At 43.6% G+C, this 16,591-nt stretch overlaps 1 protein-coding gene across 1 annotated transcript in view; it reads right to left on the reverse strand.

Moving 5' to 3' along the window:
* The window catches only part of Ccdc170 (coiled-coil domain containing 170), a 74,487-nt gene that overhangs the window by 7,803 nt on the left and 50,093 nt on the right, over positions 1–16,591 (reverse strand). Inside the window, exons 8-10 of the mRNA XM_027939412.2 lie at positions 13,349–13,549; positions 9,002–9,175; positions 5,686–5,928 (exon numbers count right to left, since the gene is read on the reverse strand). Of these exons, the coding sequence (XP_027795213.2) occupies positions 5,686–5,928; positions 9,002–9,175; positions 13,349–13,549 (618 nt within the window). The remainder of the gene's footprint in view (positions 1–5,685; positions 5,929–9,001; positions 9,176–13,348; positions 13,550–16,591) is intronic.

The raw sequence follows: 16,591 nt of genomic DNA on the forward strand, positions 1-16,591 counted from the left end.
CTGGGAGCCTAGTGGACCAGGCCAGCATCTTAATCTTCCTGAGGGAACTTCTCACCAGCTCAGAATTCAGCAAGGGTCTGTGCCCCTCATTTTCTCCCATCGGGACAGAACTGGCAATAAATAATATTTTTGCGTCACTGAGACTTCGGCAAAGACGGAAGGTGCCCAGGCTGCCCTCCCTGCTCACTGTAAACTATATTTGCTGCCTCCTCAGGGAAGGAATTGTTAAAATCTGGTGAGCAACTCTCTGGTGTTACAAAGGCCCAGAAAAAAAAGGTGATTAAATTTAAAAGCTGTTGTATTGGCTCCCACAACCCTCAGCTGTGTGAACGTGGGGTGGGGCAAGGGTGGGGTTCAAGACCGGCATTGGAAGCCCACCTGCTCGAAGGCCCTCTGAATGGGGTGGGAACTCAAGGTGGGAGACTCTCCCACTGACCCGAATAGAGGCTGTGGCCCTTTTGGAAGAGGAGCAAAGATTCCGCTGGGTAGGAATGCTGCAGAAGCAAGGGCAGGCAGTTCTGGCACCCTGCCCCTCCCCCAGCAGCCCGTGCCAGGGAGCCAGACCTGCTGAGCTGTGAGAACCACCAGGAGCTCAAAGATTCCAAGCAGCAAGGCAATCCGCAGAATCAGAGCTGATCCAATGGGAGGCTAGGGGAGAAGGTAGGAAGGGCATCCTGGACAGGAGAAGGGCATGAGTGGAGAAGGACCATGGGAGCGGCCGTCATACCAAGAGAGTCATACAGCATTCTGCATGGGGCTAAGATCCCTGTTGGTGTTTCCTTGAGAGACTGCAATGAAGATAATCAGGACTTGCCCCTAGGTTTTGGTGGTCTGGCTGCTAAATTTTGGTCACAGATCCCTACTAAGGCACGCAGCTTAGACTGATAGCTCAGGTTGATTGATAGCTGATTTCTCTCCACCAGATAGCTGCTTTTTTTGCCCAGAATAAAGACCCATTCTCAGATTGACTTTATTTAAATGAAGCACAGGTACTCAGTTCTGGTCAATGAAGATGTAGGAAGTGTTGAGTTGCTCCTGAAAAGTAGCAAATAACTGGAAGAAGGCTGGAGTCCCAGCAGCCACCTTGGGCTAACAGGCAGCATTGGGAATGAGAGCTACAGTTAGGATAGTGAAGTAGAAAGACATAACAATTCAGGGTTGCTGGTGACCAGGGAGCTATCCATCTACACATGGAATGTCTACTTCCATGCTTCTGTGTCTCCTATCTCAGCCACTATGGGCTGCTTCAATATATTTAGCTGAAACTAACATAAGTAGTTAATCCATTAAAAAAATGTTCAAGCCAAAAGCAGAGATAAGCTATAGTGTATGCACAAATACAGTATCTGCAATAGTAAAGCAGGTGGTAGAATAATTGCTCTATCCTTAGGAAAAATAAACCATAGGTTTGCCAAACTCAGAAGAAGACACATCCTGAGTAGCTATACCACACATTCTTGCTGGTGATTTCAGTAAAATAACATCATCTGTCACATTGAGTTAACATCACTAATATTTTTAATTCTATTTTGATCCTTTATTTGGATTTCTAAATTGGTTTGGATTTCATAATGCTAAAAATATAATAAGATTAAAACTTTTATATAGTTTTGAGTTTGAACATATGTGAGCAACATTCTAATAAAATTATTCTTTCTCAAATAGGGAAGTCTGTGAAGATATATTTGTTTTTCAAAAAAGAATCTCTATAATCCTAGGTTTGCCTGCCAAATCAAAATTTAATTGTTCATCTGGAAAAGTCTCATAATTTTAGTTTAAAATTACGGAGAAATTTTACATCTCCAAATTTGGATATGAAAGTGGGTTGACAGGAGATTTGGCTAAGCAAAGAGTCAAGGTCTTCAGTCATGGTTTTGCCACAGACTTAAGAAATGCATGCCCACCAATGCTCATGGCAGCCTTATTCATAATAACCAAAAACTAGGAACAATCCAAATATCCATGAAATGTTTACTAAACCAACAGAATGTGATACATATACCCAATGGATTATAATTTACCCATAAAAATAATTGTGATGGTAAATTTTATGTATCAACTTGGCTAAACCACATTTTTGGTTTATGTACCCACATATTTAGCCCAATGTTATTCTGGATGTTTCTGTGTGGATGTTTTCAAACAATATTAACATTTAAATGCGTAGACTGAGTGAAGCAGATTGCCTTCCCTAATGTGGGTGGGCTTTCCCAATCGGTTGAAGATCTAAATATCACAAAAGACTGAACTCCCCTCAACAAGAGGGAATTCTGCCAGCAGCCAGCCCTTGGATTTAAACTGCATGGCAGCCTTTCCTGGGTCTCTAGCCTGAAACCCCAACCTACAGATTTTGAACTTGTAGGCCTTTGTTATCATGTGAGCCAATTCCTTAAAATAAAACGGATCTCTTTCTCCCTCTTCCCTACCTTGCACACGCACACCTTCACACACATTCTTTTGATTCCACTTCTCTGGAGAACCCTGACGAATACAGGAACACTGACACATGCTAGAACACAAGTGGACCTTAAAAACATCAAACTAAGTAAAAGAAGTCAGAGGAAAGGACCTCATACTGTATGATTCCATTTATATCAACTGTCCAGAATATGCAAATCTCTACAGACAGGAAGCAGACTAGCGGTGGTAACTGCACAGACTGTGGACATCGTGAAACCCATCACACTACACTTCAAAAGGGTCCATTTTATGGCAGGTGAGCTATTTATTTAAAAAAAAAATAGAAACGCAATTTCAATTATTACCTTATATAGACCCTCTATAAATGGTGAAATTGTTCATCTGCTAGGTCACAGGCTGAATAATCCTCCCGTCCCCAAAGCTAAGTCCACCTGGAACCTCAGAATGGGACCTTATTTAGGAAGAAGGCCTTCAAAGGTGTAGTTAAGTTAGGGTTCTCGTGATGAGATCAGTGTGGTTTAGGAGGCGCCCTGAACCCAATTTTGGATGTCTTTGTAAGTGACAAGAAAAAGAGGCACACAGAGAGAAGGTCACATGAAGATAGAGCATGGGTTGAAATGATGCAGCTTATAAGCCAAGGGTTGCCAGCAGCCACTGGGAGTTGGAGAGGCTGGAATGGACTCCCTCAGAACCCCAGAGGGAAGTGCCCTGCCAACACCTGGATTTCAGACTTCTGGCCTCCAGAAGAATTGAGAGGGAATGTTAAGCTACCTGATTAGCAATAATTGGGCTGATTCACTGATATCCTGAAGTGTTGCTCCATGAACAGTGAAATTAATACAGAGACAAGCTTAGACTATGTACAAAGATAGGAACATTAAGTGGGGCATGGTGGTGCATGCTTGTAACCCCAGAGAGTCAGGAGGCTGAGGTAGGAGAATCACAAGTTCAGGGCCAGCCTGGTCAACTTAGCAAGACCCTGTCTCAGAATAAAATCCAAAGGGCTGGGGATGCAGCTCAGTGAGAGTGTCCCTGGGTTCGATCCATAGCACCCCCCTCCAACGCACACACACACATACACACACACATGCACACACACACACAATCCTCCATGGCTCAGGATCAGTCCAAGCATCTGCAGGATGCCCGCAGGCCCTCTATGAGCTCCCTCCACACCCAGCTCCTCCCAACACTCACGGATTCACAGGGATGATCAGGCGTGGTCAGCAACAACCAGGCCTTCAGTTCCCCTGTCTCAGTGCATCGGACAGTCATTGGTCATCCTCGATACCCACCTGCTGTGCCAGATCCCAGGACAGCACTGGGAGGGGGTCTGCTGGTGAAGTCATGGCAAAGCCTCAGAGAGATGGAGACGGCATTTCCGTCTGAGCTTAAGCCACTTCCTGTCTACACCTCCTCTGGTGAAGATGGGATTCTCCAAAAGGATCAGATGGTCTCTGCATTCTCCTCCTTCTCTGGAGCCCAAGGCCTGCACCACCCCTGCCTGTCGCAGTGACGCCCCCTTTCCTTTCTGTCCCACACACTCTCCCACCACTCTCTGACTTACCCTGACCCCCGTTTCTTTTCATTGCTGTCTCTGGCAGTGTTGAGGGGCCCTGTATTCTCTTTAATAAAGTAATTCTCCTGTAGCCCTCTGAGCTGGGGGGGCCAAAGGGGGCCCCACCCTGGAGGTGAACAGACAGTCACTCCACCGTCAGGAGTGACCAAATCAAGGTCCCTGCCATCCTAACTTAGGACTCGCTTTGTGATCTCTGGAAACACGGAACCAACTCCTCACCACCCACCGCCTCAATCGGTTCAAGCACTGAGTGTTGGTAACCAACCATATTCCCTCAGGTTTAAAATTTATTTTCCTTTATCAGTCTTTCAGGAATGCTTTTCTCCCTGCAATGGGGTCTGTGTGGAGGGAAACCCTGGTAGGTGTTCTGCCCTGAACCCTCCTGCATGCTGCCCGGGAGTCTGTCCTGTGAGCGCCCAATCCTAACAGACAACACTCCATCGTCGGCCTTTGCGAGTTCGACACTCCCTGTGACTCCACTGAATCATGGTTCCAGAATTGCCCCAGAGCCTCTGATGGGGTCGCTTGGCCCCTCACTTGAAGGGACCACCCCGTCTGCTCCCACAGTGAGCACGCTGGCACACATCTTCAGCGACTGTCCATGTCCCCAGCTGTCCCAAATGGAACCCCAGGTTCCAAGCAATCACCACACAATCCAGACATCCTGTCTCCTCTGCACCCCTTCCCGCCAGGGTGGGAGCGGCTAACTTCAGGGATTCTACCCCCAGCTCAAGTCGGCCCCCTACGGTCAATCTCAAGGCCTGAGGAGGGAGCTGAGGACACTGGTCCCTGATATTCCCCACCCCTGGCACCTGTCAGGTACCTTTCCCTGCTTCTCTCCCTTGCATTCAAATATGTCCCCTCCCCTGCCACCCTTCCCTTCTCGGAGGAAACTCGCCTCAACTCCATGGCCTTATCCAATGGCAGAAGGGCCTGAGCGGGGACCCTAATGACCTAGGAGGGAAAACACAGAGGAAATGTGCCCTAAACCATCGTGCCCACTGTGCGGGTTCCAGGGTGGCTTAATCCGAGAGGCTTTTTCCCCCTCTGATCTGGTTCCAAATTCAGAAACACCCAAAGTCAGTTTCAGGGCACTCCCCTGCCAAGAGCAGGCTGTTACTAGACCTGGTATTTGAGATTCATGGACCTGCTGGAAACGTGTGCATGTGGACATATTATGGCCAGAGGCACACATGCAGGGCGTTGGAATATTCTTATTAAATTCCTCAGGGGGTTTCATTTCTTTCTTCTCTGTATTTAGTAGATGTGAGACTCCAGGACTTGAATCCAGGACTGCCTCCCCCATCTGCTGATCCCTTCTACCGTCGAACTCTTCAGTAAACAGTGTACCCATTTTCTCATTTCTTCCTAAATGAATTTCTATTTGCTAAATCTCTCCATCATCCCTCATCACATGGCCACGTACATCTTAAAGAAATGCTTTGATTTCCTGGCACTAAATTTTACCTCTTTTTGACCCTTTGAATAGTGACCACCTCAAATATTGAAGACACTAAATCAGATATTCTGCTTTACGTAATTTGGCATTTTCCCCACGACAGAGGAAATTTTCTTCTTCATCATGGTTTCTTTTCCCCTGGTGCATCCATGATAAGGCTCATTCTTTTGCATAAGCTTTGGTGGGAGCCTGCAAAAGGAACAAGAACACGGAGCCTCGCACTTGCCTTGAGCTCACTGGTGTCGGCCAGCTTGGCTTTGAGCTCCAGGTTGGATTCACGACACAGGTTCAGCTCCTTCTGCATCCTTCCCACCTTCATCTCCAGCTTCCTGATGGTGAGCTGGGCCTCGTCCCTCTCTGTGGCCAGGGCTGAGCGCACCTGCTTCTCCTCCTCCAGCTGCGCTATTTTCTGCCGGAGGAGGTTCATGTGGAGTTCTCTGCTCTCCAGTCTTTCTTTCTGAGTCTTTAGCTGGTTTGATACAAAGAGGGATTTTTTTTTTAATAATTGAAGAGTCAGTAAATATAAATGAATTAGAGATAATGTCAAATTTTATCTACACTTCAATAAGACTAATTTGTAAACCGTCAAAAAAAAAGGTCACTGGGTTCCTTTCCCTGATTGCATTTTTTTTTATTCATATTTTTCCAAGAATGAATCTTGCAGCTGCAAAGTATGAGACAAAAGAGCCGCAGAAGATGTTGAAAGACTTCCCATAGCTGCTTCTCTCCAACATTGTGTGCATCATAATAAAAATAGGAAATTACTTTAAAACTACTAAAACAGGCTTATCAAGAACAGAATACAAGACAGGGAGACAAAATCCTCTCCAACACACACGGACCATGATGCCTTCACTGGTGTTTTCTGAAACAACATAGGGTACAAATAAATATTGTGAACCCGGACTGGTTGATTTCAATCCCTCTCAGTGACATCTGTGTCTATGCCCAACTCATTCTTTAACAAGCACCCCATATGAGAATGCAGATACTGCTAAAATATGATAAAACAAGGAGGCTTTTTTTAAGAAATCTTTGTTTACATATTGAAAATGTTAGAAGGTTTCATTTCTTTGGGGTCTTTTGTTATACGACTGGCTGATTAGATCAACCAACCAAGCAAAGAGCAAAGTCCTCAAACTGGCTTCTCAAGTCAAACTTGATGAAGGAAATTGGATTTTTTAGGTGACCATGGATTCTTGAAGGGAGATCAGTAGAGGAAAGGGATGAGGTGGAGGGAGGAGGAAAGGAAAGGGGAAATACTGGGGAATAACATTACACTGTTGCTTGGTGTGCATGTGTGGATAGGTAACAACGAATTCCACCACTGTGTACAGCTGTAATGTACCAATAAAAATATGGAGGAAAAAAATAAAATGACTATGGACCCTAAGACTGAAAAGACCTTCCTGGGTTCCACCTGTCACAATTAAAGTGTGCAATATTAAGTCCAGACACCTCAATCATTCTGCCACAAATGTCAGGAAGAATCACCGACAATCCCTTATTATCTTCTCCACATTTATACGGTATTATAAGGTGGGGGACTTACTGAAATGCTGCTGAGTTCCTTGCCTCACAGTGACAACTGTGCCTATGCCTCCCAAGTCATTCTTTAACAAGACCCTCCCACTCCTTCCCTACCCGCTCCCTTTCTTGAGCATCTTCATGTCAAATCCCACCCTATGGCAAATTTACACTGGTAAACTCTACACACTGACTGTTCTAATAGTGCTGTAATTCTTAGAAGGAATAATATTGGAATAAATAATAATAATATTTAAATAACATTTAAAAAGGAAATCAATTATCTAAAAGAGGACTTGGGAAAGAGTTGTTGTTCAGTTTAACATCCCTGTTGGCAATTGGGTTTGTCTACTCTCTTTTTTTATAAAATATTCCCCCAGCTATAATCAAATAGGAAAGAAGACAAATATGAGCAGAGCATCTTCTATGAACCAAGAGTTCAAAGATGTTGTTTATTAAAAACCAACAGTTCCTTAGAGTAGGTACTATCCCTATCTTAACATGAGGAAACAGAGAGGTACATGATTTCCCAAAGTGGCCCAGCTTGGTTGAGCCAAATTGCAAACCCAGATGTATTTCATTACCCAGCCTTTAGACTAAAATTTGACCATCAAATTTTCTCCTCAGAACAATAATAAGAACACATCGGTGTTTTCTGTTTTCTTTTCCCAATACCATTAATTATGTAACTAATAATTATACTTCTTTCTGTTCTTTCTTTCATTCACTCATTTTGTCTACACTGTTTCTAACTCTTCCTCAGAGTAAATGGAAAGTTGGTCCTTCTCTCTCTAATTTCTTGTGCAACAGAGCTTATAAATGCAGACACTGCTACATGCATCCCCCATTCTCCTCTTCTCCCAAAACAGCAGGACCTGAATTTTTTAAGGGAGGTGGATGGCTACCCACAGTTGAGGCTGCATTTGAAAGCCTCTGTGTCAGCTAGGTTTGGCCATCGGAACACATTCTGGCTGGGGATATAAGCGCAAGTTCCTGTAGCAGATTCTGGGCCCCATCTTCAAAAGGCACCTCTTCCATGTTCTATTGTAACCTTCTTCTTCATCCCCTTCTTCTCCAATCTTCTCCGTGGATCACAGATATAATGGTGTGGGCACCATTTTGAACCATGAGGATAAGGACCACCCTAGTGATGGTAAATTAATGAGCTGAGATGGGTCTGATTCCTTGAAGAATGGACAGAGCAGAGCGGCCAGGCCAACCCCAAGCGGCCTATCTCTAGAAATGTATGTGAGAAAAGAAACAACTTCTGCTTGTTTAATTCAATATTATTTAGGACTCCTTGGCATACCCAAAGGACTTAAAATCAGCACATAGTGGTGTGGCCACATCAATATTTATAGCAGCTCAATGCACAATAGCTAAGCTATGGAACCAACCTAGGTGCCCTTCCACAGACAAATGGATAAAGAAAATGTGGTACATATACACAATGGAATATTACTCAGCCTTAAAGAAGAATGAAATCATATCAGTTGCTGGTGAAATAAGCCAATCCCAAAAAAACAAAGGTCAAAAGTTCTCTCTGATACATGAATGTTGATGCACAATGGGGGATGGGGGTTTCACCAGATTGGGGGGAGGGGGGTGAGAATAGAAAAAATTGGACATAACTTTCCTATATTCATATACAAATACACAACCAGTGTAACTGCACCTCATGTACAACCACAAAAGTGGGAAGTTATATTCCATGTATGTATGCTGTATCAAAATAAGAGCACTCTAATGTCATGTATTATTAACTAAAAAGAACACATTAAAAAATTGTAAAAAATGTATTATTTGGGGCCTCCATTTCTCACAGTGAAAATAACCTTGAAAGTGACACAAACTCTTACCAACTCTCAAGACTTGAAATCAAGACCCAGATGGTAAATAGATAAGTTTGTGTTTCCCATCCCACTAGTATATACAGTGGGGGTGAATCGCTCTTCAATATTGGGGTTTTTCAGAAATTCTTTTCCTCAGCATTCCTAATTTTCAACATCACCCACCTTCCTCTGTAAATTGTAGGCAATCGTCTTGTTTTCAACGACTGCGCTACTCTCAAGGCGGACCAGCTGCTCTGCACGCGCCAAGACGACATCCAGACGCATGTCAAAGCCAAGTTCAGCAGCCATCCGGTCCAATCTCATTTTCTCTGAAAGCTGATCCAAAAATTTAAGATACTAAATTCAGGACCAAAAAAAGAAATAAAAGAAAATGGAACATAAAAGTAACATTAATGTGTGAGCTCACAGAATCCTTCTCTTTCTCCCAAGCTTAAACCCAACTTTTCTTTAAACCCAACCCGGAGCCTGGACTCTGATCCTGATCAGTGACCTTGGTGTTCAATCTAATGTCATGCACTCCTCTTCGCCCGGCCATATGACAAATTTGGCTGGGTCGACAATTACATCCTCATCTCTCGGCTGTGGCAACACAGTGATGAAATCGCGCCCCACCCCCAGCCCATCCAGCTCCTGGGACCTGCCCACCCATGCACCTTCTGTGGCAGTTTCCCCCACAGAACTGGACCATGACCCTGAAGGTAGAAACTGGCAACTTAACCAGTGGCCACTTAACTCTCTCCCTGTGCCCCACCCGTCTCTTCAAAGTCAAAGGTCCCCTCCCAAAATTTTTGAACAACATTTTGTTTTGTTTCTTTAAGTTAAAATGTTTTACAAAATGTCTTTAAAAGTATTTCAGTGCATCAAAATTAAATGAACAACATCCGAAATAGAACCATACAAAATAAGGTCCATAGTTCAACATCACTGAGTCCTCCTCCACTTGTTGAAGCTGAGTTTTGGCTGGATGACTAAAGAAGTCCATGAACTTTCACCATTGCATGATTTGGCCTCTAACTTGGGTATTTTCTTCTCATTGCAAGAACTTCTCTTCCATCTGCCATTTTCAGGCAATTAAATATGTAAATAATTTCCTGCTGCCTAAGAATACCATTAAAGTGGGGAGCACTCTATATTTCAGTCATCGGGATGAAATTATCTCCCAGTGTATATTTTCTCTAGTTTTGTTAAATAGCATACATATAAATATAATTTAACCTCTTCTTTGTATAGTCACAATCGTTATAAACATCACACCTTGTATCGTCCTACAACACCAGAGCTTGCTTTTGTCCCTGCACCACCAGGTTATCACTTCCAAATGCCGCGTCCCTTCTCCCCTTGGAATGTTTGATCCCTAATCTCTGTGCACAGAAGTGACCTAACAGCTACTGCTTCTATTTTATGTAAGAGTTGTTGCCATTTTATGAAGACAGAAAAGCCCCTTTTTTTCTTTCTATTTCTATGTGTGGCCCACCCTTAGCATGCAAGGACCTCCAACAGGCAAGAAAAGATTAAGATAGGACAAGCCAAGACCCTGCAAAGGAAGTGCCCATTTCAAGAACCTTAGCTATGCCTCTGAATATTGCAGCTGCTGAAAACTTCCAAATACATAGAAGCAAACGATAGTGTACATTTTGTTTGTTGGGACCACATTACAGAATAAACGTTCAAAAGTACATTTTTGTGCACCTTGTGTTAGCCTAGATTACCTGTATTGAGCATTTAATCTCGGCACAACTTTGCTTTTCAATTTGCACAACCCTGCCTTAACCAGGACATTCATTTCATATGCAATTATCTCCGGAAACTTCACCGTGGGCAGAATTAGCTGACATAATTGGCTTTCATAACTGGGAGTTATTTTGGCATAATCCCAATTAAAATTAATGATTCACTATATGAAAGGAGGGGGAAGAGATAACAATCCACTTGAAATTCTTGCCTTTGATATATTTCTTCTATAATTCATGTATTTAAAGACTCTCACTTCAGGCCCTGGAGGAAGGGAAGGGAGAGAAAGCAGTGGCATCTGAGCGGCAACTGGAAGGTTAACTCTGACCAGGTGAAGGCAGGAGGACCTGCTCCCAGAGAGGACAGCTGACGCAGCGTGAGATGCCCACAAAGCCAGAGGAGTGCCACCAGTGTGAAGATGGATGTCTTCAGGCTCAGTAATCATTTACCACCCACCCTGCCAGGGTCCTACTGGCCCCTGAATGCTTCAAGTCTGTCTCATTGGCCAGACAGATTTGGCCTGGCAGCCTACAGACTGTGAAGCCCTGGTACCAGGAGGAATCTGCCAGATTCTGGGGGCCACAGAGAGCCACTCACCAGTTTTAGATGGAGAAAGATAAGATTAGCTGTGTCTTTTATTAAGACCTCTCTGGCAGGAGTACAGAAAATAACTTTGGGATGTGGTGAGCAGAGCAAGGAGACCTATTAGACCGCTGCTCCATCGTCCTTGCAAATTAACACAAGGCTCAGAACAGAGCAACTGCAGCTGGAAGTAGAGAGGAGGAGCGGGGATCTGGGAGACAGCACTGGCAGAACTCAGGGACTGGGGAAGGAGAGAGGAGCAGAGGACAGCTCGGGTAAGTGGAGGCAGACGGCCACCGTCACCGAAGCAGGAGAGGGGCCAAGGTGAAGACAGGTCATTTCAGTTCTGGATTATATTTAAGTTTCCAGGGACCATCAAGCTGGGGCTGTGAAGCTAGCAGTTAAACTGTTTCCAGATTACCCTACTATACTCAGGCACAGTGTTTCTTTGCAAAAATCATAATTTTAACCAATACCTAATTGGTTAGATATTAATATTTTAGCCAATATCAAATAGAAAAAAAAACTCCATCCTCCCACATTTCTCAAATCTATTCTTTATCATTTTTATTCACAAAACCACTGCTTGGTCCACACCCTTATTACCTTCTGATCTAGACTGTTCCATGAATCTCTCATTGGGCTCCCCTACCTCTGGCCTCTAAGATGCTCCAAGCCAATCTGCCTTGAGAGAAAACTTTCCTTTACTCAAGAACCTTCTGTGGCTTCCCATTACCTACAGGTGAAGCCTGAGTAGATCACGTGACCTGCCTCCCTATTCCTAGCACCCAGGGTGCACCTCACACCTCTAGCCTCACCAGGTGCCACACTCCAGTCTCCTTGTGCCACATTTCACCTCCTGGGCCATCTTGTCAACCTCCATTTCTTCTTCCTTCCTGTAGCTCCCTCCACGGGGAATTCCTTCCCACCTCTGCTGCCTGATAAATTCCTATTCATTCTTTAGGACCCTGATAAATGGCATCTCTTCTGTGAAGACAGCTCATTTCCTCACACACGGGAATGGGAAGGAACTCATCCCTCCTTTTCCTTAGTTCCTGTCACATTTATACCCATCTCTATTACTAATCATGCCCAGGCTGCTTGCCCTGCCCATCCACAGGCACCATTCATGGGGCTTTCTCTTCCAATCACCCCTCAGCCCAGAGCTAACTGCCTTCCCTTCTCACCACTTCTTCAGACTGCATCTCAGAGGTGGCTGATGGTCTCCCACCCTCGGATCCTCAGGGTGGACCCCTTCTCTCCTCATCCCTCTCTCCCACTGGGCTAGCTCCATACCACAATCTCAGCTCCACAGTGTCCTCACGGTTTTGAAATGCAGTCATGCATTGCTTAACACTGGGGATACGTTCTGAGAACTTCATCCTCAGACAACCTCATCATTGTGGGAACATCATAGCATGCCTTAGTTTCACAGACTAAAAGCTGTAATATCACTAGGCAATAGTCTTATAGGACCACAGTCTTGTCCACAGTCCATCACGACTAAATCATTGTGATGAAGCACATGCCTGTACAATTATGCTCACAACCATTTATTCCACTTTTACAGTCTACAGAATAAAGATGCTCAGTCTTTATCATCTAAGCCATTCCAGTCTTGTCTCTTGCCATAGCCCTACTTAGAATGCCATGGTCCAGCCATAAGGATTAACCACTCTGCATTCTGTGAATACAGCACTTAAAAGATTTTGTGCCCTGGTTCAAACTGCTTCCTCTATCAGCCCCTTCTCACCACTACAATCCTTCTTATCCTGCAAAGATGCACTTAGTTATCTCTTCTCCTATAAACTCTCTTTACCCAGAAGTGCCTACAACACTATATTAACCGCTATATTAATGTAATACAACTTTTATATAACACATACACAGTCTAAGGCACAGCAAATTATCTGAAGGTCTGTCTCCTCGACTGAATTCTGACACTATGTATTATTCATACTTTAACTGCCCTCAAACCTTCAGGGCCTCATATATAATAGGCATTCAGAAAATATGAGTTTAATTGAATTAATTCAGATCAAAGAAGTTCTAAACAATAGGAAGAGACTCAGTGTTCCTTGAAATTTGCTCTGACCCAAGTCATAATCAGTCTCAGTATTGCAAAATTCAGAATATTCTCAGGTAAAATAAATGCAACAGATGCTACCACCCATGGACGTCCCCTGGGGTCATTACTTTTTGTTTCTCAAAATTCAAGTTATCTCTTAAAACATCCGCAGAAACCAGCTCTCCTTCCAGGTGTGTCAGCTGACCCTGAAGAGTCTCCAACTTGTCTTCTGCCTTGTGGGCTCTCTGGAGAGCTTCCTGGTGAGACTCAGACACCTTTCCCAACTGTTCGACAAGCTCTGCTCTTTGTGCTTCAAGCTGGGAGACCATCTGGAAACAGAGCCACAACCAGGATAAACCTTGTTTTAGATGCAACAAAGTGTTAAAATCCAGCTCAACCCAGCAGCCTAACTATTAATGACACCCACTTCCAGATTCTTTGTAAAAATTAAATCAAAAATAGGTCACCAGTAGCTCTATTTGCCTCTGCTTGAAGTAAATCTGCCTTCATTATCTAATAAAATATCTTTGACACATATTTTTAATTTGCATAAATTCAACAGATTAATCAATAAGTATTTACAGATGATATCCACTTACCTCCCAAACTGTCATTAATTTAGAAGTTTTGAAGTTTTAGTTGGAAAAAGAGGGTGAATAAAAGCACTTTCCAAAATCTACAAGAGTCATTCCCCAGAGAAACTCTGCCACCACACGCAGGTGACAGAAGATTACACAGCAAGGTGATCTTGATAAATAACCTTAGGACATTGCAGGGAATTCAAGTGCAGAAACATTTTTTTCAAACTTCTTCAACCTTGTATCAGTTATCACACCCTAAACTCCAGGGGTGCTGACTTTGCAGGACACAGGCAATAAAGTCATTTTAGCGTTAGACATGTCAGAATCTCCTCATGTTGATGACTCCAAACAAGGTCAAGGGCAACATCAAGCCAGCAAAAAAAATCTAACAACTGTCCCCTCTCCTACCTCATGAAACCACTGCCCCTCCATTTCAGCTCCCCAGGGTTCTCCACAACCCCAGATTTCCCCAAAATTGCATCCTTCCCAAAGCTCCTCTTTGTTTGTCTCAACTGTCTTGTCCCCTTATGCCAAGAGAATAAGTTTTATCAAAGACCTCCAATATACTTTCGGAAAACTCAACCCTAGTTTCATAAGATGTTGAATTCAATACAACCCAGAAGACTTGGGCAATGTATTTGTTTTCCTTTGATGTTTTACTTTGGAAGAGGAAAGAGAAAAAAATAGTAGATATTTACATATCGTTCTGTAGGGAAGCAATCTCGACTATTTCAGTTTTTAAAGTCTAAATTTAAAAAAAAAGTTTCTGTTTGCCTGTCTATAAACAACCATGTTGAAAGGCAAGAAGAACTTTAAGCCCCCTTCAGCTTTTTTGGACATCTATTATGTGGAAGAACAATAAGATATGATCCAAGTTGCCTCAGAGCCTCCACAGAGGACCAACAAGTATAAATTGGAGAAGGAATTCCACATCCATCCAAGGGGAAAATTTTCCCCATCCCAAAATAATAGCAGTAACACATGCGCATTATAAAATATTTGTTAAGGACAAAAAAAGTATAAATAAACAAACAAGAAATCTCCTCTGATTTCACCACCTAGAGGAAACAACATTAATATTTTTAAATAAGTTGTTATATATTATTAAAATATAGCTGAAATTATATTACATATGCAGCTTTCTTTGTTTTTACCTAGTTGTATCTTAAGCTTCTCATGCCATTCAAAATTCTCAATATTTTAGTGACTATATTAAGAATTAATCCAGAGAATGTGCTATCATTTACTTAAATTCTTTTTACACTCCCCATCAGGCGGTGGGTTCCAAGTCACTGGAGATGGCCAGAAGTCGTGACCATTTGTTATAGGATGAACTGACGTGATCCAGGGGGAAAGTTAGACTATATGCGCTCTAAACTCTGTAATCCAGTGTTTCTATAGCCTTCAGAGTTTTGGGCCTATTATTCACTTAATTTTCTGTTTATGTGGGGGCTTAGATGTTTGATGGTGAGCTGCGCAGAGCCACATTCAAGGAAATATTTCCTAAGGAAATTCTTGATGTCACTACAGAATATGAGGCTCTGGAGATACTTCCATGAAACAAGGTCCTCAAGATGCCACGTCCCCAGGAAGCTGGTTCGTGCTGTTCAAGGTTTGACGAGCATTTCTGCACCACAGGAGATGTGGCTTGACTCCAGGCTCCAGGAGGGAGTACCTCTCCCCACCTGAGGAGCCTTCAACACCTCTCCTACCTCACCAGTGACCCTGCATAGAGGACAAGACCACAGAGGAAACAGATGCAGAGGGAGAAGTGTGCACTCAGCTGTGTGGGCTGGCAGCAGACCTCTCCGGAAGAAAGCAGAGCCTCCCTGGAAATCAGCCAGGGAGGACTCCATCCTAAAGACGACACTGAGCAGCAACAGGAAGTGGACGAGGGAGTGATAATGACCTTGAAGGAGGAAGCAGACATCTTCAATGTGGACCACACTGTGGGGCGGGAGCTTTGGAGTCAGAGAGCCCTGGTTCCAAGTCCCTCTGAACTGTTTACCAGCATGTTTCCTGAAGCAAGTAATTAACCTCTCTGAAACTCAGAGATGATTAAAGGAGCCAATTTAGATAATTTGAGTAACAAATTTGAGTGGCAGAAAGACTCACTGCCTACTTGGAGTCCAGCTTAAAGCCACATCTCCTATTGTTCAGAAACATGTCAAACCTTAAACAATTTGAACCAGCTTCCCAGGGAGGCCACATCTTATGGTGGTCATTTTTTTCTGTAGGTCATTTTTCTGTGGTCATTTTTTTCTATAGGTCGCCTTGCAAGCGAAGCACACAACTTCTATTGCACCAAGATCAGACCTGTCTCACACCCTGTGGAAGTTACAACTTGGCCCAGCCCATATTACTGCTCCAGGGCATGGGTTCAGCTAATCATACACCCTTGCCTTAAAGAGGTAAAAACATTTCAGAAATCGTCCTATGTCATGTTTCTCAAACTGTTTTCAACTGTAGAGGTTTTTTTTTTTTCTTTTTTATCAACTAGAAGTCTTTCTGGGAGGGACAAATATTTTCAAATCAAAGGTAAGAGGATCCCACCAGCATCTTGACCCTGTGTGGACCCAATGGTATTCCGAGGAACCCTGGAGACTTCACATAATATGATTTCTAAGACCACTAACATGAGATGGATAAACGGTGCAGAATCTACCTGGTTGCCTTGCCAGGATTACGGATTGGAGGGGGCCGCCAACATCCAAGGACTTCCCCACACTCCCCTGGGTACGACGTTGCTTCATAAGCTTATTTTTGTGTCAGCCCATTTGGCACCACTGG

This window comes from Marmota flaviventris, chromosome 6 (assembly GCF_047511675.1).
Source record: "Marmota flaviventris isolate mMarFla1 chromosome 6, mMarFla1.hap1, whole genome shotgun sequence".
Classification (NCBI taxonomy): Eukaryota; Metazoa; Chordata; class Mammalia; order Rodentia; family Sciuridae; genus Marmota; species Marmota flaviventris.